The 22047-nt window shown below is 41.7% G+C and overlaps 1 protein-coding gene across 1 annotated transcript; it reads left to right on the top strand.

Moving 5' to 3' along the window:
• Positions 1–12968: 12968 nt before the first annotated feature.
• LOC308315052 (solute carrier family 2, facilitated glucose transporter member 1-like) lies at positions 12969–21581 on the top strand (the record flags this gene model as incomplete). The annotated part of the gene is made up of 9 exons (XM_080762875.1): positions 12969–13046; positions 14656–14816; positions 16460–16700; positions 17774–17936; positions 18328–18515; positions 19380–19484; positions 19629–19730; positions 19972–20175; positions 21375–21581. The coding sequence occupies 9 exons, from the start codon at positions 12969–12971 to the stop codon at positions 21579–21581; spliced, it is 1449 nt and encodes a 482-aa protein (XP_080619001.1).
• Positions 21582–22047: the final 466 nt, after the last annotated feature.

Genomic DNA, 22047 nt, shown 5'->3' with positions numbered 1-22047 from the left:
TAGTTCAAGTATTAAATACTAATTTAAGTGTTCAATTTCACTTATACACTACCTGGTTATAAATAGCTGCAGTAGGCTACACCATTTTATGCAGTATTTTATACTATTTCTATTTAGTGTACATTTAGTGGATGTGGCTTACATCCGGTCTAAAGCCCACCCACTGTATGCGCTGATTTCCATACACAATCCGTATCCTCCCCTCACCGGATGTTGAATTAACAGTACTAACGGCCATATATTTGACGATCTTTTAGACAAAACGATTTTAACGGGCAACGTTTCACATGTATTATTAGTTTGATACATTTTAGGAGTGAAAACATGTGTGACCTGCATGGCATTTTGTAACGTGGTTCTGCTGTTCTGCAACTCTCATTAAATATTGAAAGCCAGCGTTTTCCACCACTGATAGTGGTCGCATGTCTGCAGCTATGCAGACCGCAACTCCGTGCGTTAATTGTTTTGCACGGGGCGAATTAGCTGAGAGCTTTTCTCTATAAGAATATAGTTGGCTGTGTTGTTGTCTTTGTACCATCGTCGTTGGACAGATCGATTTCTTTGTGATGTCTGCTCGTTTTCTTTTCCACACTTATTTCCGTGTATCATCGTCGTCGCTGTCTACAACAGCACTGGCCATGGTGAAACGCAACAGCCGTCTCGTTCTCTCACTTGTCAACTCCTCTCTGTGTGTGTGTGTGTGTGTGTGTGTGTGACTGACTGTGTGTGTGTGTGGCACTGCTCCGATACAGCTGGATTTTCGTCTCTTTTTTTTCTCCATGCATTCGCATGGGCGGAATGGCCCGGCCGCTCGCGGAAGTAAATTGGCTGTGTGGCGAAAATAGGCAAAGTGATCGGTGTAAGGGTGATATGTTGGCACAATCCGATTAATGTCAAAGAACAATGTTGATGTAACTAAGGGAATCGTCGAGTCATTTTTTTTGTAAATAAAGAGATTTAGATGGAATAAGCGAAATAGCGATCGTATAATCTCTCCTGTTCCTTCTGTCTCTCATCAATGTCCTGCGCGAGGGTCGCCTGCAGACCCAGCTCCCAGCGAGTGCTGCTGCTGCAAGCAGTGAGTGTAGAGTAGGCGTGGCGCAGCATTAGAAGGGCGCAGCAAATACGACATTGAGGGGTAGAAACCATCCCGGGCGCGTGGTTCATGTAACATGTGTGTCACTGTGAAAGACTGGCCCCATTAAGTGAACGTAGTTGGCAACAGAGCTGGTGACGTAAGAGGCAGGGTGTTGCCAGGTTTGCGAATTGTAAGCGAGTTGTAGTGTATGTAAGTAGCGTGGTTTAAAGGGCTTGTTTGTGGGCTGGTTGGGCTTGTTTCTGACCGTGTTGGGGCAGCAGTGATTCCGTGTTCCGTGTAGGAATGTTTCATAAAAGTAATATTTAATAGAGTAAATAAGACACTTGAACGGCTAAAAAATAGCCTATGTCAGTTCGGGGAGCGTTCCGAATTTATTTTGCATATAGAGATGTGTGGTGAAAGTGTGGTTCGGTCGGAGATAGAGCAGAAAGAATGAGTATGGGTACACCTTTTCACTTGTATAGTAGACTAGAATTTCGTGCGCGCTTCGCGCGCACTCATCCCAGAGCTACTTCGCCACGCACTATGGGAAGAAAGAAATGGCGGGAGTTGACTCCACATGTAGTAACGGATGGGTTATTGGAAATGTACCATTGTTTTGTCGTGAATATTTCCACAGCCTAATTACTAAAGGATTGTGACTGTGGGACAGACATACAGTCTGACATACAATAGGCTACACGTGTGCACAGTGAAGAAACAATGACCTATATGCCCAGATTTCTTAAATTAACATAGTTGGATTTGAACAGAAAGACAATGCCATAAATCAGTCAAAGTAAGTGACAGACTCAACAGTAGCACACAGCATGCAAGGCAGCGATGCATGCATGCAAACATGTTTGTCCAGCTGAGATTTAGTGTCTCCATCTCTCTGTGGAAGAGGTTGCACATGACCTGTACGGCCACACTGAGGCGCTCCAACACAAACACAGACACAAAACAACACCACGCTGTTTGTCCAGTTGACCCAAATCAACACCAATACCTAGCCTGTTTGTCCAAAACACAGTATCTGCTGGCCACGTTTCTACTTCGCCACAACCTAATGTTAGTAACAAATGTAGGGGAGAGCCGCCAAGGTTGTAACGCTTCACGGTTGTAACATGGACGTTATATCTTGATTGGTCAACGCCACCATGACGCCATGGCGTCAGTATGTGTACAGCAACGTACTCTACGTGCCCAGGAAGTTTGAAGTGTTTACCTTCAAAATGCGTATAATTTTACACCTGGAGTATATGTGTGCTACAATTTTTGTCTTTGGTGTTGGTGAATAAAAATCCACATGGATGTGTTCATGCTTATGTTCTTCATTAGTTTCATCATGTTTAGACGGAATTCACGTTCATTCTGGTCTGTAAGCAACTGCAAAGAAAACTTGCAAAAGCGGGTCATTTGTAACATGTGTTACAAATGGTCCGCTTCCATTCAATGGGATATGTAATATTTACATATTTGACATATTGGCCAATATTATATGTTCTGAAATTGTATTGTATTGTGTAGTGTATTCGAAAAGTAGTTTAGGGTTGTATAACATTGTACAACTCAATCAATCAAACGTTTGTTTAATCAATGTATTGCCCCATTGAAAAAAAAGAAAAGGCCAAACTGGTACACCCGATACTATTTAATATTTCCCTTATGTTTGATATTTTCTTATCACATCCATGGTATGAAAACAATGCTAAGGAGTTGCTTCAATGAAATATAATTGCTTTAAGCTGAAAACGGGTTATTAGTTATTATGTGTAGTGTAGTGTAGTCAACATGTTAAGGCTCATACACACTGCCCGGTATTTGCTGCGATTATGCTTTCGGGGAGCATTGTTGGCGCTGGCCGACAAAAACCCCTGATCTGACGTTAAGTGGTGCCCAAATGGTAGATCACGATCTACAAAGGCTTTGCAGGTAGACCACATGACATGGCAGTAAAAATATATATAATTTTAATAAAAAAAACGATTTTTGCATCTTCCGCTTTAGATGAACTGAAATGACTTGAGTGATTGACATCAAAAAGGGCCTGTCAGCTCAAACACACAATGCAATACTTGTTGTTGCTTACAATCATCAGTAGCAAAGTCAAATACCAACAAAAATAAAAGCCTACGATTTGCATTGTCCCCCCTCTATTTCCCATTCCATGTGCGTTTGTCTTATATGTAGCCTATATGAAAGGCCCCTCAATTACATTTTGTCACTATTTGCAGCAATGGGATGATAGTTTTATTTGGTGGGTATGTTGAGCTGGTCGTTTTGAAAGTAGCTCTCAAGTCCATAAAACAAACTAACATAGGCTACTTCTCTATAAGCAGAATCATGAATAGGCCTATTTAATTTATACAAAAGGAGAAGAGAGAGAGAGAGAGAGCAATGTGTTTGTGTCTCAAACTTTGTCTAATATTGTTTTAGAGCAGTGGTTCTCAAACATTGTCATGGCAAGAGCAAAGGACCCCCAATATTTTGTCAATGTACAAAAATAATCCCAAAATTGCGCATCTATAAATTCGAAGCATGTGAGCCGGGACTGTGTGTGTGTGTGTGTGTGTATATACATTCCGTCTGTAATTCCCTGTAGGCTTCACGTGAATAATGTTGTGTGCGCGCGTGCGGAGAAATAGTTATTTAATGAATCGCATGTTGGTGTGTGTGTGTGTGGGGGGGGGGCCTTACAGGCGTGCATGTGCGTGTGTGTGCGTGCAGGCGTATGTATACATTAGGGCTGTCACGATTCGCCTAGTCCACGATTCAATTCAATTTTGGATTTGCAGCTCACGATTCGATTCGATGTTCGATTCGCTATCACGATTCGCCTAGTCCACGATTCAATTCAATGTTCGATTTGAAGCTCACGATTTGCTTCGATGTTTGATTAAATTTTTTCAATCTATTTTTTTAAAACCTTCTTTTTCAGCATTGAGGGCTATATTCATTATAATTTAGGCCAATATCTTGGTTTGTAAAGAAAAACACTTGTTTCCCAATAAGTCACATTTATTTGCTATAAATAACAAATCAGAATGAGAATAAGAAAAGGTTTAACACCTTTGGGTTTTATGCCCTAACATTTTTTAAATGTTTCTTTAAGATGAGATGACTTGTAACATTCTTGTTAAGCTCTAAGTAAGTAAATGAAAGAAAAAAGAAGAAAAGACAAATAGTATATAGACCCATCTGTTGTTAGTTCAAGTATTAAATACTAATTTAAGTGTGTAATTTCACTTATACACTACCTGGTTATAAATAGCTGCAGTAGGCTACACCATTTTATGCAGTATTTTATACTATTTCTATTTAGTGTACATTTAGTGGATGTGGCTTACATCCGGTCTAAAGCCCACCCACTGTATGCGCTGATTTCCATACACAATCCGTATCCTCCCCTCACCGGATGTTGAATTAATAGTACTAACGGCCATATATTTGACGATCTTTTACACCAAACGATTTTAACGGCCAACGTTTCACATGTATTATTAGTTGTATACATTTTAGGAGTGAAAACATGTGTGACCTGCATGGCATTTTGTAACGTGGTTCTGCTGTTCTGCAACTCTCATTAAATATTGAAAGCCAGCGTTTGCCACCACTGATAGTGGTCGCATGTCTGCAGCTATGCAGACCGCAACTCCGTGCGTTAATTGTTTAGCACGGGGCGAATTAGCTGAGAGCTTTTCTCTATAAGAATATAGTTGGCTGTGTTGTTGTCTTTGTACCATCGTCGTTGGACAGATCGATTTCTTTGTGATGTCTGCTAAGATGCTGGCCAACTCCTCTCTGTGTGTGTGTGTGTGTGTGTGTGTGTGTGTGACTGAGTGTGTGTGTGTGTGTGGCACTGCTCCGATACAGTTGGATTTTCGTCTCTTTTTTTTCTCCATGCATTCGCATGGGCGGAATGGCCCGGCCGCTCGCGGAAGTAAATTGGCTGTGTGGCGAAAATAGGCAAAGTGATCGGTGTAAGGGTGATATTTTGGCCCAATCCGATTATTGACAAAGAACAATGTTGATGTAACTAAGGGAATCGTCGAGTCATTTTTTTTGTAAATAAAGAGATTTAGATGGAATAAGCGAAATAGCGATCGTATAATCTCTCCTGTTCCTTCTGTCTCTCATCAATGTCCTGCGCGAGATCAGATTCTGTGCTGCGCGAGATGACATTGTCAAGCTAGTGTGGGGGCGGGGCTGGTAAGAGAGGGCAGTGTTGCCAGGTTTGCGAATTGTAAGCGAGTTGCAGTGTATGCAAGTAGCGTGGTTAAATTCCTTGTGTTGTGGCAACAGCGTAGGGCGCAGCAAATACGACATTGAGGGGTAGAAACCATCCCGGGCGCGTGGTTCATGTAACATGTGTGTCACTGTGAAAGACTGGCCCCATTAAGTGAACGTAGTTGGCGTAGTAGACGCCAACATGACGATTTTGGTAGACGCCAACATGACGATTGTGACGTAGGCTGTTGACGTTGAGCAATAACAGCGTGTTTCATAAAAGTATTATTTGCAGAGTAAATAAGACACTTGAAGGGCTAAAAAATAGGCTATGTCAGTTCGGGGAGCGTGGCGAATTTATTTTGCATATAGAGATGTGTGGTGAAAGTGTGGTTCGGTCGGAGATAGAGCATGAAGAATGAGTATGGGTACACCTTTTCACTTGTATATATAGATGATTGAATTTGAATTCCAATTTACACATTAGATCAATAAGCTATACAGTCTATACTACATGAGTCATTATTATCATTACATTGGTCAGGAAAATAAAATATCATGCCATATTTTTGCATAACAAAACATTGAAATACTAGTAGATTCCATCAGGAGAGAAAGGGGTCAATTCCAAATGGCTGAATTTATTTTTATTTTCTTTATTGCCAAGCCAATGGGTTCCAAGATATGGCAAGCAAAGTTGACCAACCATTACATCAAGTCACATGTTAAAGTCATTGGCATCAATTGACAGGAATTGACAGGATTGACAGATGACAGGAATTCTACCACTTAGAAGCCTATATAAATAGCCACTGTACACTCCGAGGATTAGACTACGGGAGAACATGAGTCACTTGACAGATTAACATCATCCCTCACCTGGACAAGTATGAGGTTCAGGGATGACAACCACATCACTACCAGAAGAGGACTGACAGAGAGATACATTATCCAATACTGAAATTAAATATCCAGATCTATAGAACTATGGATAGAACAATAGATACATAGAAAAATAGATTGATAGCTAGAACAATAGATAGAACCAGCCAGCCAGCCACACGCACTATACAGGCTATACATGTGCTACAGCAGATGCACTTCTCTCTGATCTGGCAACAAACTTGTTTTCTCTCCTCACTTATTATTTTTCATGAACTAACCAGTAGGACAGTACTTGACTATGCATTTATTGCTGGATCTTTCTTACCCACCAGGGTACCTACTCAACAGCTGGTGGTCTCTGGATCTTTCTTACCCACTAGGGTACCTACTCAACAGCTGGTGGTCCCAACAGCTGTATGATCAAGTTTTCATGAATGATTGCAGCTCCTAAGAATCCGTTATCAATTATCATAACAGAACACAACACTTCCTCTAGCATGCAAGGAGAGAAGAATACATATAGTGGGAACTTTCAGACAACTCTTATCCAATCCACTTTATTCATATAGCACATTTTACAATGTCAACAAAGTGCAGTACAGGAAAAGAAAAACTAAATCCACTAGCTAAAACACAGAAATGAAACACATAAGTAAACACACAACACAAACAGAGACACATCACTGAAAAATCAGCAGCGTCAGCAGAAACTCAAACAAAACATGGACCATAGAGACACTCAACTGGAGTTAAAAGCCAAGGTGTAAAGGTGGGTTTTGAGACGAGATTTAAAAGTCTCAATGGACGGGCCAGTTTGAGTGTTTGACGTGGGAGGGGAGCGTAGTGTGCATGGGGGCTACGGCGGAAAAGGCTTGGTCACTTCTCTGGTCCTGCTCCCGTCCACTAAAATGAAGTCCGGTTTGCCGTCTCGCGTTTACCGCTTGCCTGATTCCATGTGAATGCAGCATAAGAATGAACTTTGAATATTATTTTATTGAGCATAATTGAGCATAGATATGAAGCATAGATTGGTGTCAGGGCTCTGTCCCCATTCATTCCCTGTAACATTAATATTTTAGTTAAGTTATAAGCCAAATAGAACTACAGGGAATGAATTAAGACCCCCAGGGGGGGTCTAGAAACAGAGCCTACTGGTGGATGCTGGGGAGGCGGTGGGATTTGCAAATGTTCATGAGCAGCGGGTTAGCAGCAAGCGAGGCAGGGAGGCTGCAGCAGCGATGCACGTGACGTCAGCACAGCAGGAGAGAAGCAAGGATGAACAGGTAGGCAGAGAAGATTAAATAGCCGCTGTGCATGTGACTATAGTCACCTGATCAGGTAGGCGCGCTCTCGAGTTGCCTGCCTGAACTACATTTCTTGAAACTTTTAATTCTATAAAATAACCTGGTCTGGATACTGTTGTTTTGTATACAGTAGGCCTACTTGCCGTAAGCCAGGTTTGAAATGATATACTCTTCATGAATTGAGATGGGGAAGGGACTGGTATGATCATCATTTGTCTGTATTTACTATATAACTGCACTGCAACTGAACATAAAAAGTTGTGCTCTTCCTTCAGGTGTGCTGTAAGACGTGATCAAATGAATGTCCTTTGTTATACTGATATAATAATTATTTCCTGACATCAACCCATGCACCTTCACTATTCAAAGGTTATCTTGCATTGTTTGTTCTTGTTTCCCAGTGGGATATTCCATTCAGTTGGACTTTGTGATCTCAAATAACCTGTTTTACCATTTACTACATTTGTATAGAGAAATACAGTCGTTATTGCTCCCTTGTGAATTCATTCTATTGTGTACTGTTCCCAGAGATAAGTTATTCATCAAATTTGTGTCCTGTAGTAGGCCTCTGTGTCTGCTTAGTAGGCCTACTGTGGGTCCATACATTTTAAAGGCCTCATTAATGTCTGATTAAATTATCATCACCCTTAGAACTAGAAAGAAATAACTGCCAATAAACACACTTACACTGAGTTCTTACAAGATTTCAACAATGTTTGATTTTCAGTAATAGCAATAATCATAATATATATACCCCCCCCTCTCTCTCTCTCTCTCTCTCTCTCTCTCACACACACACACACACACACACACACACACCACCCAGCTCAAGCCTGAGGGTGTCTTCATGGAAACAGCTAGCCCACCCACCCCTCATCACCCCTGATAAACACTTAGGGCTAGTTAACCACTGTGTGATCAATCTGCAAAATATAGGCCTATGCTTATTGCTTACCACTCACAACATGTGTTCATAAAGGTGTTAACTAATACTATCACTCAAGTAGCCTATATCAATAGAAAATCTGTTAGGATAAAACCAGAACACTAAGCACTACGACTTAATTGTTTAGACAATCAGGCCATAGCCACTTTTCTAAAGATGACGGCTGTTTGTCACTGTCATCACATTTGACGACACCCTGTCATCATCATCACAGCCTTCCATGGTTGAAACTTGCAAGGCAGCAAGGGTATTACGGTAAAGTGGATGTGACAAACCAAACGTCCAAGAACTTTTACTGTGGCGTGGACGTTTGGCACATAAACAATGTAGCTACGCCGTGACTGTCTGCACGAAGACACCCCCCTATGGCTCTGCCCCAAAGTAGGCATGGAAGCCTGCCAGCCAATCAGGATTCACAACATAACCGGCTTATTTTCCACATGCAAGTCAACGGGAGCTTCAGATAACGGTGTAGAACACTTGCTTGTCTAAACGGTGAGACCGTTGACAATTTTGCCTCTGCATGTCTGGGACATTTAATTAGCTATAAATCTTTCTTTTTTGTAAGACTTGTTAAGCTAAACAGTGGACTTACGGTGCTTTTGAAGTTTGGCGTGATAACAGAATATAAAACACCTGCTGAGCTGCAACCTCCGTCGCTGCAAAGCCACCATGGAGTCCAGTGGGGAGGTAATCTATAGTTTGTGTTCAATTAAAAATATGTCGCAAAACTGCAGTTAGCCTATAGCCTGCAGTTCAGTTCAGGGCCTTTATCAAGTTCGAAGGCAAAAATAGTGATTTGTTTGTCAGAAGTTGCATAGACTTTCCTGCCTACCATTCATGCATGCTCCTCTAAACGTTTGTCACACACGCACGCACGCACGCACGCACGCACACACACACACACACACACACACTGCCGACCATTGTAGGGGTAGATTAAATTCTAGACAGACATCAAAAATAAAATATGCAGATAAAACAATTGACAGTGACATAAAAAGGAGATGGGGACCGGAGATGCCTTAATTGCTTTGGAGTTTTTAGAATTTGAGCAGAGCTATGATTTTAGGGCACATTTAAAATGTAAAAGGGGATTTAAAGGTTTCATGGCAGCTGCATGTTAGAGCCACTGGGTAGTTTTACCCTTGAGTGACTGTGAATGTAATCCATAAACTATCAGAGCGCTTGTAGATCTGTGCTTGTGTGGAGTCAAGTGGTTCTGGTCAAGCCATGCATGGGTCAACCACAACTTTGGGCTTTCAGCCCAGTTCTAATCACCAGAGCTACTCTTACTTAACCCATTATCTGTGTCTCATCAGCTATTATGCTATACATTAGTGCTGCCAAAGAATCTTCCATATTCAAATGAATATTCGAATGTAAAATATTTAAGAATAATAGAATATTTTAAATTAATCAAATAAAAAAAAATAACAATACAATTGCTGTGTGAGTTCTGGCGAGACTGTGCCACGTAAACTAAAACATTATACAAAAATTAGGCTATTAAGATAATTATGAATCATTCATTTGATCTCGCAAGACTCAAGAGAGCGCATTTCTCAGCACCAACCGCGGCCCATACAGGACCGGACCATATAGATAAAGAAAGTTTTACAGCATACTATTCTGAAATATTCATATTAAAATCATATACATTCAAAATCATTCGAAATTCGGCCTCAGGCATCAATGGGTTAAACCCCTGACTGGGTTCCCCCCTTATGCCGATATTGAATGGTATTTCTTTAACGAAACGATATTGACAGATATGGCGGCTATGGCCCCAAATTTAAATATCGTGCATCTCTACTATAAAGGGACATTTCACCGCTGGAAGAAACTGGAGTCACTCAAAAATATTAAAAATATTAAATTTTCACCCTATGGCCAGAAAAATATTGAAGTCTGTGTGTTTGACTAGCGTTTGACTGGATTGCTGAATTCCTACAATGCCCATAATGCTTTAGTGCACTTCCCCTCCTTGTGGAGAGGGGGGAGGCTGCATGGAGGTGTGACTTTGTAGACCAGGAAGGAAGTGAGACCACATTTTCAAGATCTGCTTGCAAAAGGTGTGAAGTGGCCCTATAAGACCGTACCTGTTTCCGCTGTGTCATGGGGACTGGGGAGAATATTTTGAATAGGGTGATTAGAGGGTTAATGTAGGAATATACTCTCAAAACTTAAGTTCAAACTAAAAGGCGTTGCCTTGCTTGGCCAGCCTTGTAGCCCCACCAGGCTAGTTGAAACACACCTGAGGTGGCCAGCCTCATAGCCCCACCAGGCTAGTTGAAACACACCTGAGGTGGCCAGCCTCATAGCCCCACCAGGCTAGTTGAAACACACCTGAGGTGGCCAGCCTCATAGCCCTGCCAGGCTAGTTGAAACACACCTGAGGTGGCCAGCCTCATAGCCCCACCAGGATAAATGAAACACACCCAAGGTGGCCAGCCTCATAGCCCCACCAGGATAAATGAAACACACCTGAGGTGGCCAGCCTCATAGTCCCACCAGGATAAATGAAACACCCCTGAGGTGGCCAGCCTCATAGCCCCACCAGGCTAGTTGAAACTTGAAACACACCCGAGGTGGCCAGCCTCATAGCCCCGCCAGGATAAATGAAACACCCCTGAGGTGGCCAGGGCTCTCATAGGCTAGCCCCGCCAGGATAAATGAAACACCCCTAAGGGGGCCAGCCTCATAGCCCCACCAGGATAGATGAAACACCCCTAAGGGGGCCAGCCTCATAGCCCCACCAGGATAGATGAAACACCCCTGAGGTGGGCATACTGGGTAGCGGTTGAACAATTTAAAAGTTAATTTAATATAAAGTTCTCCCACGTCCCAGCAGGGTTGCATCAGTAATGCTTTCACTCTCAAATGACCAGCTTTGGCACTGTAAAATCAAAATGTGGACTTGTGACAAACTTGTGACAAAAGGACCCTTACGGGTGCATGTAAATGGGAGCTTAATAATAATAATAATAATAATAACTCTTGATTTATATAGCGTTACTTATAAGTATTCAATGTTGCTTTATCTGGAGGGGGGGGTCAAATGTATAGGTAAAAAATAAAAATGAAATGTATTAATTGAAGTTAAAACAGTAAAAAATAAGGCTTTAGCTGAAGAAAAAAGTTGGAGTGGAGTGGAGTTCGAGTGCTTAAGGTACCTTTTACCAGGAATGATATGCACTATAAAATGTAAATGTAATGTACAGTATTACGCAAGCACACACACACACACACACACACACACACACACACACACACACACACACACACACACCACACACACACACACACACACACACACACACACACACACACACACACACACACACACACACACACACACACACACGCGCACACGCACGCTGGTTGTTCTAAAATCTAAATCTTCCCTGAGGAGTCCTGAGTCAGATATTAGGTGGTACAGGAGGCGTGTACGTGCCGTGCAGCGGTTCGTGGCTGTGTTGTTGTGATCGTGCCGTAGTGGCAGTGCTGGTTGATCCCTTACAAAGCTCAGAGATCACGTTGACTCCACAGTACATAGGAGCCCATCACACTATTCACGAGAGACAGCTTAAAATGCTATTCACAGGTTGCTGATGTAATGTTCAGCTAGGCTCTCAGCTCTCCTCAGAGGTATAGAGGTGGTCTTTTTAGAGCCAGGGATGTGTCCGAGGTGCACAGTAAAACCAAAGAGTGTACAAAGTCATAAGATGAATCGGACTCATCATTATTGTCACATCACCCTTAGAGGTCCTTGAAGGGGTTCAAGGGGGTCCTCAGTAAAAAGAGGAACTCTTAATTAAGACTTTGGCTGTGTGTGTGTGTGTGTGTGTGTGTGTGTGTGTGTGTGTGTGTCATAATGGGCTCAGAGTGTGTAGTAAGCCGTACTCATCCAGCCTATTTTGTCCGTGTGTTTTGTTTACTAACAAACGTTTGTTTCCCTGCTTACCAATATATAAAGATCTGTGTGATTATGTTATACAGTTGGTGAAATACAAAGCCTGCAAAGCCAACTCGAGTTGTGACACATCATGACAATAAACACAATGTTTTGGGCCAAACAAAGAATTAGAAGAAAAAAACGGCAGGTTACATCACTTTTTTGTTGTTTTTATTCTTTGTAATTATTTGTTTTGTCCAAAATATTGTGTTTGTTCTCATGATTTGTCACAACTCGGGTTGGCTTTGTAAGGCTTATAAGGTCTTTAAATAAATACTTTTTGAAATGTCTATGGGAAAAATGCATTGGGAATTATTTCCTGGGCCTGGTGTCGTCATGAAAGGGGCCGGGACTGCGACGCTCTATTTATTGGATCCACCTTTATGTCCCTCCCCTGAGATACACCTTTGTTTCATAATGTGCATGTAAAAACAAAAGCCATAGAAATGCCTCTAAAACACACACTCAAATTGGATGTTTGTTGGACCACAGATTTTTTTTTTTTGGAAATGCAGATGTTTTAGTGTCCTTTGTTTGGCCTGTCAACAGCGAGTGACATTACCGCTGATGTTGGCGGTGGGGACAGCTGTCATTGGTTCACTGCAGTTTGGCTACAACACTGGTGTCATCAACGCTCCCCAAAAGGTGAGTACGGTTTCCTTTCAGAATAAGTGTTCTATGATATGCAAGCCATCGTACATAGTGTGGAACATGAATAACTTTACCAAAGACCTTATAGTCTCGTGCGCCAGACTGTTGCCTCCCACACATTTCAAATGCTTAATTCAATCATACAGTTTTGGAGCAGCACCACTTTCAACCTTGTATGTCCAAAACTGTTACTTTTAAGGAAATGGGGAAACAAATATCTGTGCTGGTAAGCTTTTGTTAGTACAATACATTGATTAATTATTTCTATAACCTATTATACAGATTGAATCACTTTCAACCTGCATGGTGTCCCACATAAAAACCCAAAACTTGTGAGTGACACTATGTGAGTTTGTAGAAATGCTATTTTCGATACTTTTGCACACATAGACGTCAAATGGGGCTTCAGACCCTGCATGCCCTTTACCCGCCTGTAAAACAACTGCCCTTTCCAGACCAGGAACGCAGCTATGGTGAAAGAAATGCAGATGCCATGCCGGAAGGCAGCATTCAGGAGAATAGCCTTTTCTCCGAAGTCTCCTGAACTTGGAACGCAGCATTTTACGTTGAACAAATTTGTTTATAAATCCATGTCGTACACCGCTTCTCCACTAGCTAAAGAGTGCTGGGTTGCGCCCCGAAAATAGCAGATCTACAAGCTCTCAACGAGTTGCGGCACGGCGCGTTGTGACCTTGTAGATCTGCTATTTTCGCTATTTTTGTCCAAAACTGCTTTCTTACAGGATTTCAGCCCCTGCCTCTACACTCTCTGCATGTCCCTGATGCTATCATTGGGTTCGTTTTGGTTTCTGCCTCGCTCACTTCTCTGCAGTTTAGGCTTTACACTACAGTAGAAGGCTCAAAATGTGCACGGTAAAACCCTGAATTAATTAATTAATTAATTAATTAATTAGACTCTGAGAGTGTACAAATGTAAACAACGTTTTATTGTTTACTCTCAGTTACAGATGGATGAATTAACATGGGTGATTCAAAATTATTGAATATTGATTCAATATTAATAAATAACTGCTGCTGTGTACTGATAATGCTGCATTGTACTTATTATTGACACATGTCTGGCTCAGCAGTCTGGCGCAGCAGGGATGGATGGTCATAGCTTAGTAGTTGGCAGAGAGGCTGTCTGATAATCCGAATGTCACCGGTTCCGGTTTCACCACCCAGTCCGTCAAGTAATACGTGTCGAAGTGTCTGTAAGCACTAATTGACCACTAACCCCCACCGAGTGCTCATCATGACGACATGAGCAGCCGTCAGCTGGGTGAAGCTGTAACTGAAATTTGCACGAGGGATAAATAAGGTTTAAAGTTTACACCAATGGTAATCTAAAGATCAACAACCAACAATGTTCTTCAAAAAAAGGAAGAGAATGTTATTTTTGTGTTTCACAAAATCTAATTTGTCAAAAACACTGAATACGCTCACCTTGTTGACCGGTATCAGGTAAGGTCGCCCCTAAACCATCTCGTCCCTCGATTTTTTCGCCGACCGCTCGGTGCCGCAGTTCTTGTATTCTTTATTTTGTTTTACTTATAGTTTTAGCTATACTGTATATTATGTGCTGTGTTGTCTTGTGCTACAGATTATTGAGAACTTCTACAATGAGACGTGGAGCAGCAGGTATTCAGAGGGCATCACCATGACCTCTCTGACCACCTTGTGGTCTGCCTCCGTGGCTATCTTCTCCGTGGGAGGAATCTGCGGCTCCTTCTCTGTTGGCCTCTTCGTCAACCGTTTTGGAAGGTGCGTGACAGAGAATATTTTTGCGCATTTGAATGCCATCAATGCACTGAAAGGGACAAAATCACGTTTAATCAGAGCATTGAATGCTCCAGTAGACACGTCTACGCACGAAACGTTATATTGTGACGTTTTGTCAAATATGTTTTTATTGAACAGATAAATTATTACAAACATTATAATATGAAATACTTTTTTTTATGAAACAAAATGAAAGAAAAGATAAAGACAAAAAAGATAAAGAAATCCCTTAACCCTCCCACCCATACTGCTCAGTGACATTGCATACTATATAATAAGATGATAGAAATCTCGTGGAAAACATCTGAAAAGAAAATGGCGTACAGTCAACCATATCAATGGTATCCTGTCTATTAATCGTTTCTACTCAGGTAATGGACAAGGGGCAGCCAAATCTTATCAAACTGTTTCTCCCTGTTTCTCAGGAAATACCTTATTCTCTCAAGATGAAGTGTACTAGTCATTTCATTTAACCAGTGCTTAAATGCAGGAGCCTCTTCCTTCTTCCAGTGTGTCAGAATTAGTTTTTTCGCTGTAATCAGACCATATGAGAAGAGTTGTTTCTGTGCTTTCGTCAACATAGGCATGGAGTCTGACAAACCGAGAATTATTAGTACAGGATCGGGGTCAATATGAATACTCAAAATATCAGAGAGCGTCTCAAATATCTTAATCCAATATCTTTGTATCCGAGGGCAAAGGGCGAAGCTATGAAGAAGATTTGCATCTATTGTATTACATTTGTCACAATGCGAAGAAATATCTGGGTATATGTTATGTAATTTTAATTTTGAATAATGGAGTCTATGTATGACACGAAACTGGATAAGGCAATGTCTGGAATTGATAGAGCACGCATTCATTTCTTCAAGGCTGTCTTCCCAGAGCTCGTCTGAGATTGAAGTCCCCAGTTCATTTTCCCATGCCAGCTTAATAGCTGATGTAGTAGGTAGATTTGCCACTTGAAATGATTCATAAAGATGTGACACCCTTACGTCTGGTACTGTATTATTAAGAAGGAACCTATCTAGGGATTATTGTGACGTTTTGGAGTACTTATACATACAATTGTATGGTACAAAACAAGTCCTTAAACCAGAAAACTAACAAAATTAAATAAAATTAACAAAATAAACATAACATTAATCATCAAACGCACAGGATACAGATCACATCATGAACGAAGTCAAAACTGGTTTACCTCTGTCACTGGCAACACCTGCGCCTGATTAAATACCCTCCCTCCATGTAACCATGGCAAGATAGATTGGCAAATTGACAATGAATCATGGAAAACAATATAATGGCTCAAATCGCTCTTACATCAGTTTTAACCAGCTAAACTCATATCAACCGTTTTAACCGGCCACGTAGTCAGTTGACAACGCGCGTCGTCGCTGGAAGCCGTGATCAACTGCACAGAATGCAGCCTACTGAGATCTGGTAGGTCAGTAGACACGTCTACTGGAGCATTTAATGCTCTGATTAAACGTGATTTTTGTCCCTTTCAATACATTGATGGCATTAGAAACAGGAGCAATATTAATCAAGCCCTCAACAACTTTTTCTTCGGAAAGAGAGCAAATTAATGTTGTTAAAAATGTACAGTGGATGCTATTTTGCAGGAAAAACTCCATGCTCATTGTCAACGTGCTGGCCTTCATCGCTGCTGGCCTAATGGGCTTCTCCAAGCTGGCGTCGTCCTTCGAGATGCTCATCATTGGCCGTTTCGTCGTGGGCCTGTACTCTGGCCTTTCCACTGGCTTCGTGCCAATGTATCTGGGGGAAATCGCTCCCACTGCTCTCCGTGGTGCATTGGGTACCCTGCATCAGCTTGGCATCGTGATTGGCATCCTTATGGCACAGGCAAGATCCTTTAAAAACTTTAGTGTTGAGCTACAGTGTCATGTCAAAAGGCTGTTGGTGTGTTTTTGCTGGAGCAAGTGCCCTGACAAACAATCTAAAAGGAGTTGCTCATAATATTCTATGAGAGACTTTCTCATCTAAACTAATTTGACAAATGACACACTTATTGTCTCCACCATGCCGAAGGCATGGGGAGAGAGTATGTTTTGTGTGTCCCCCCCCCCGATATTTCATATTCCATCCTAATTGGCTAACATTGGCTTTCAAATTGGCAGGATTGGCCTGTTTTGAACAAAATGCCTCAAATCATGAACGCTGCGTGCAATTTACGGGAAATCTTTCCCTGACTTCCCTACTAGGCTGAGAAATATATCCCACCCTTTTCACATTGGCCTGTTATAGCGCCACCAACAGGTGGATTTTTGCAAAACACATTTTTTGAACAAAATGCCTCAAATCATCCAATTGCCCTCCAAGGCCTGAGAAGAAATGGCACCCTTTTCACATTGGCCTATTTTAGCACCAACAGGAGGCCACAACCTGACCTGCCCTGGTGGAGACCTGTGCCCCGAGGGGCACTTTATCGATACTGCTGTGCTGCTGCCTGCTTTAACTTTTGCTGCTCACCCTCCTCCACCCCAGCTACCACGTGTCGTTTTGGATCTGCGGTTTAGGTACGGGGGATTCGGAGTCCCTGTGGTTGGGACTGATGCGCTTGATCTCAGTACCTAAAAAGCAGATCCAATTAATCGCCAAACCATAATAAATATATTGCTCTTTTGATATTCAATAAATATATATTCCATCCATTCTTGAGTTGTCCTGTCTGAATTACCAATGTACTGCAGTAACTTTGTGTGCAGAACATTTACTTGTGTGTGTGTGTAAAATATACATTTAGCATTAATTTCAGAAAGTATCAGGGTAAAGAGTGAGGAACACGACTATAAAGGAAATCTTGGGTATCTTGGGTATCATAAAACATGTTAGCATATGTTGGCTAGGACGCTCATCACCTAAGATGTCTCTTCTATTTTGGGGATGAGCCTAAATGTTGTGTGTCTTTTGTGCAGGTGTTTGGGATCGAGTCGCTCATGGGGAATGCCACTCTCTGGCCCCTGCTCTTGGCCTTCACCTTTATCCCGGCTGTACTGCAGTGCACCCTGCTGCCATTCTGTCCTGAAAGCCCCCGGTACCTCCTCATCAACTGCAATGAGGAGAGCAAGGCCCGGAGTGGTGAGACCATAGACTGTAAAACAGTGGTTCCACTTTATCATGTCAAGGACCCCCAAATTGACTCTAATTAGCCCCGCGGACCCCCATTTGAAAAGATATGCCCAGAGACCCCCATAAGAGAAGAATTTTTACGACTAGCAGTGATTCTCAACCTGTTTAATTTCAAGGACCCCCAGTTTGAACTTTGACATGCATTAGAGTCTACGGACCCCCATTTAATGGCATTTCTATCTCTGGGAACCCCATTTATATTGTAAAATCAATGATAATTTAACTCTGAGAGCGTACAAATGGAACCAAATGGACCTGTTAGGGTCCATTTGGTTCCATTTGTACACTCTCTGGTTAAGGTCCTTTATCAACAACAACATGTTTACCTTTGTGTTGCCAGTCTTGACGAAGCTGCGGGGCACAGACGAGGTGAGTGCTGACATGCTGGAGATGAAGGAGGAAAGCAGACAGATGATGAAGGAGAAGGCGGTGACCATCTTAGAGCTGTTCCGCTCTGACCTCTACCGCCAGCCCATCTTCATCGCCATTATGCTGCAGCTCTCACAGCAGCTGTCCGGTATTAACGCAGTGAGTGGAAGGCAAACCTCATAGTCATGTTTAAATAATATGTAATGTTGTTTTAATCTATTGAGACATACATATTCATGCCAGATGGAAGAGTACATCGATGATGGAAGAAGTACTTTAGCAATATTACAGTGTAAAAAAATAATTTGTTACAAGTAATAGTCCTACATTCAAAATCTTACTGAACTCAAAGTCATATATATAATATACACTAGTATATGATTATTATTAAGTTGGAGCTCTTTTTATTACTTCATATATTGGGTATCTATAAAAATGTATATAATTTATTAGTTGATTTGTTATTATAACCTCAAACCTCAAAGTAAACTAAAGCTGTTAAATAGGGAAGTAAAAAGTACAATATTTCCCTCTGAAATGCAGTGAAGTTGTAGTTTATAATTTCGCTTGAAATGTCCACATTAATTAAGCATAAACATACACATAACAAGGTATAACCAGACAGAAGTCCCATCCACTCCCATTATAAGGGGAAGGAAAACCAGAAACGCATTGCCCACACTACAAGTTGAAGCCACGCACTAGCGTCATTTCCATCAACCAGCTGTTTAAAAACGTTTGCTCTAAAATAATTTATATTCAAAGATTTGCGGCACATTTTCACGATTATAAAAAAAATAGCAGATCTACAATCTCTGTGTCGTGCTTTGAGCTTTTAGATCTGCAATTTTTCAATAGCTAAAGTAGAACAGAATGCTTAAAACACCAAAAGGGGTTCCCCCCCGAAATGGGTTAAAAACCCAGAAGAGGGCTAGGCGTTTTCTTTGCGCCACAACAAACTGTCTGGTTGTACCCTTAGAAACATGTTACCATGGTAACGGCCTCTACTGTCATCCGCTACAGGTGTTCTACTACTCTACAGGGATCTTTGAACGAGCAGGGGTGTCTCAGCCTGTGTATGCTACCATCGGGGCAGGAGTGGTCAACACTGCCTTTACTGTGGTGTCCGTAAGTTATACAATCTAAACCTTTTTCATTTGATTTAGATGATGCCACGGACCCTCATTTGACTCATTTATTTTTTCATCTGTGGAAACCCAGTCTAAACATTAACATGTCTCAGTCTCTAACTTTGGTATTCTCTCTGGCCAGTTGTTTGTGGTGGAACGTGTAGGCAGAAGATCCCTCCAGCTCACTGGTCTAATGGGAATGGCCGTATCAGCCGTCTGCATGACCATTGCCATGGAATTGACTGTAGGTGTATGGCGGCCAGGTTTACTTAGTTTAAGATCCAAAACACAGCAATATAAAGTTTCACCATTAGCAATGTTCAATGTGGAACATAATTTCACCTGCCTCATTGTGACCTTTAAATGCAACCAATGAGCACTGAACAGTAGAAAGCAGGTATTTTCACGAGTGCTGATGTTTTACAATTGAAACCTTTGTTTCAAATGACTGAATACTTTTCCCCGGCGTGGTTTCCTCTCCTCAGAACCAGTACAAGTGGATGTCTTATGTCAGCATCGTGGCCATCTTTTCCTTTGTGGCCTTCTTTGAAATCGGCCCTGGTCCTATCCCCTGGTTCATCACAGCGGAGCTCTTCGGCCAGGGTCCCCGGCCCGCTGCCATCGCCGTGGCCGGCTTCTCCAACTGGTCTGCCAACTTCATGGTGGGAATGTTTTTCCCGTATGTTGAGGTAAGGAACTCGACTGTCCAGAATTATGGTTCTTTTTAAACTAAATTTAGAAAGAATAGTACCGAATAGAAACCGAATCCAGGTCTGCTGGACCGCGCTCACATAAATACGTTTGCGTTGTCGCACCACGACTTCTCCGAGCAAAAACGCAGGTCTCATTGAAAATTAACTATAGGCTCCCCGTTTGCAAGGCCCTTAAGTTCATCAAGGCAAATTATCTTTTACTTAGCACTTGCATACTGCTTGAAGTATTCACCTTCCATATGATATAAGAAGGTGCAGTAAGTGATATTGTTTGTTAAAATAAGTGTTAAATAGCTCTATATTCAAATAGTAATCATATTATAGTGTTTGTTTAATAACAAGGTTCACTGTGTAATCCATTACAATGAAGCCTAATCTAATAGGCAATCTTTCTAAATAATAACATCTCTCTTGGCCGGCCGGGCATTATAGGGTTTAACCTCAAATAACAGAAACTCTTTCAACTTTTTTTAATCTCATAAATAGGTTAGTAACAACAAATTCCCAAGAAATCCCAGTGGTGGAACATGCTAAAAAAGGTGATGGTACCATTAACCCATTTTGGATTGATCTAAATCCTAATAGTTTTCTAAAAAGTGAAAACCCCATGTTTCTATGTCAGTTGTGCTCAACCTTTTTCATGTCAAGGACCCCCAGAATTATCTCTATTGGGCCACGGACCCCCATCTCAAAATATGTTGTTCCAGGGACCCCCCAGAAGCAAATATTTTAGTTTAAAATGTTGGCTCTGAAATATATATTCAAAGATTTGCACCACATTTTCACAACTTTTCAAAAATAGCATACCTACAAGCTCATAGCGCGCCACTCGGTGGCACGCTTTAGCGGCAGTGGTGGACGAACGGTTTGCGGAGTGGTCTTGATACCGGAAGGTCGCCAGTTTGAATCCCCGGACCGGCACATTAAAATTACCACAGCTGAAGTGCCCTTGAGCAAGGCATTGAACCCCTACCATGAAATGTTCTATGAGCAGGGTGTGGCTGTAAACAAGCATCTCAACTTCCCTGGGTAAACAAAGAACTTTGCTTTGACCCCTTTTTTCCATAGAAGGCCTCAGGCAGAGGCTTTGAGCCACTCTGCTTACACTAACAGGACTTGCATACATGAATGGAACATAAACTGTCTTTTTTCCCCTCCCTTAACCTTCCCTGTAGAAACTGTGCGGTGCTTATGTCTTCATCATCTTCACCGTCTTTCTGCTCGGCTTCTTCGTCTTCACCTACCTCAAGGTGCCAGAGACCAAGGGCCGCACGTTTGACCAGATCGCTGCAGAATTCCGACAGTCAGCCGGACGTTCCTCTGAGAAATACTCCTCCTCTGAGGAGTTCCAGACCTTTGGTGGAGCAGACTCGCCACTTTAAAGGACACAAGCATTGCACTTTTATGCTTATTTTGTACAGCATCGCATGGAGTTGTCACGTGCCAGAAATGGTCGAAAATGTTGCAACACATCGCAACGCGTGAGCTTGTAGATCGGTTATTTTTGGCACACGATACACAATAACACTATGTGTTTAAATCACACTATGTCGACTATACTACTACTACTAAGTAGAAATAAGTCGAGGGCTTTTCTAGCAATGGTTGCTATGTAGAGATTAAGTTACAATGACTGATTGAACTTTAGCCAATTATATTTTGCTGCAGAAACACTACCATTTACAAAGTGTGGAAAACATTTACTTTTTTGGCACTTTCTTTCAAGATGTACATCATAGATGTGATTTTATTTTCTTTTCTTTTTTTGGCCTACAAAAACATGCCCAAAATAGAGATGCTATTAAGTTAAGAGATTATGTGATGAGATGACCAGGTTAAACCTGCTCA

This window comes from Protomyctophum bolini (genome assembly GCF_963924005.1).
Source record: "Protomyctophum bolini genome assembly, chromosome: 5".
Lineage (NCBI taxonomy): Eukaryota > Metazoa > Chordata > Actinopteri > Myctophiformes > Myctophidae > Protomyctophum > Protomyctophum bolini.
The sequence above is the reverse complement of the archived record's forward strand: the minus strand, read 5'-3'. Positions and strand labels throughout refer to the sequence as shown.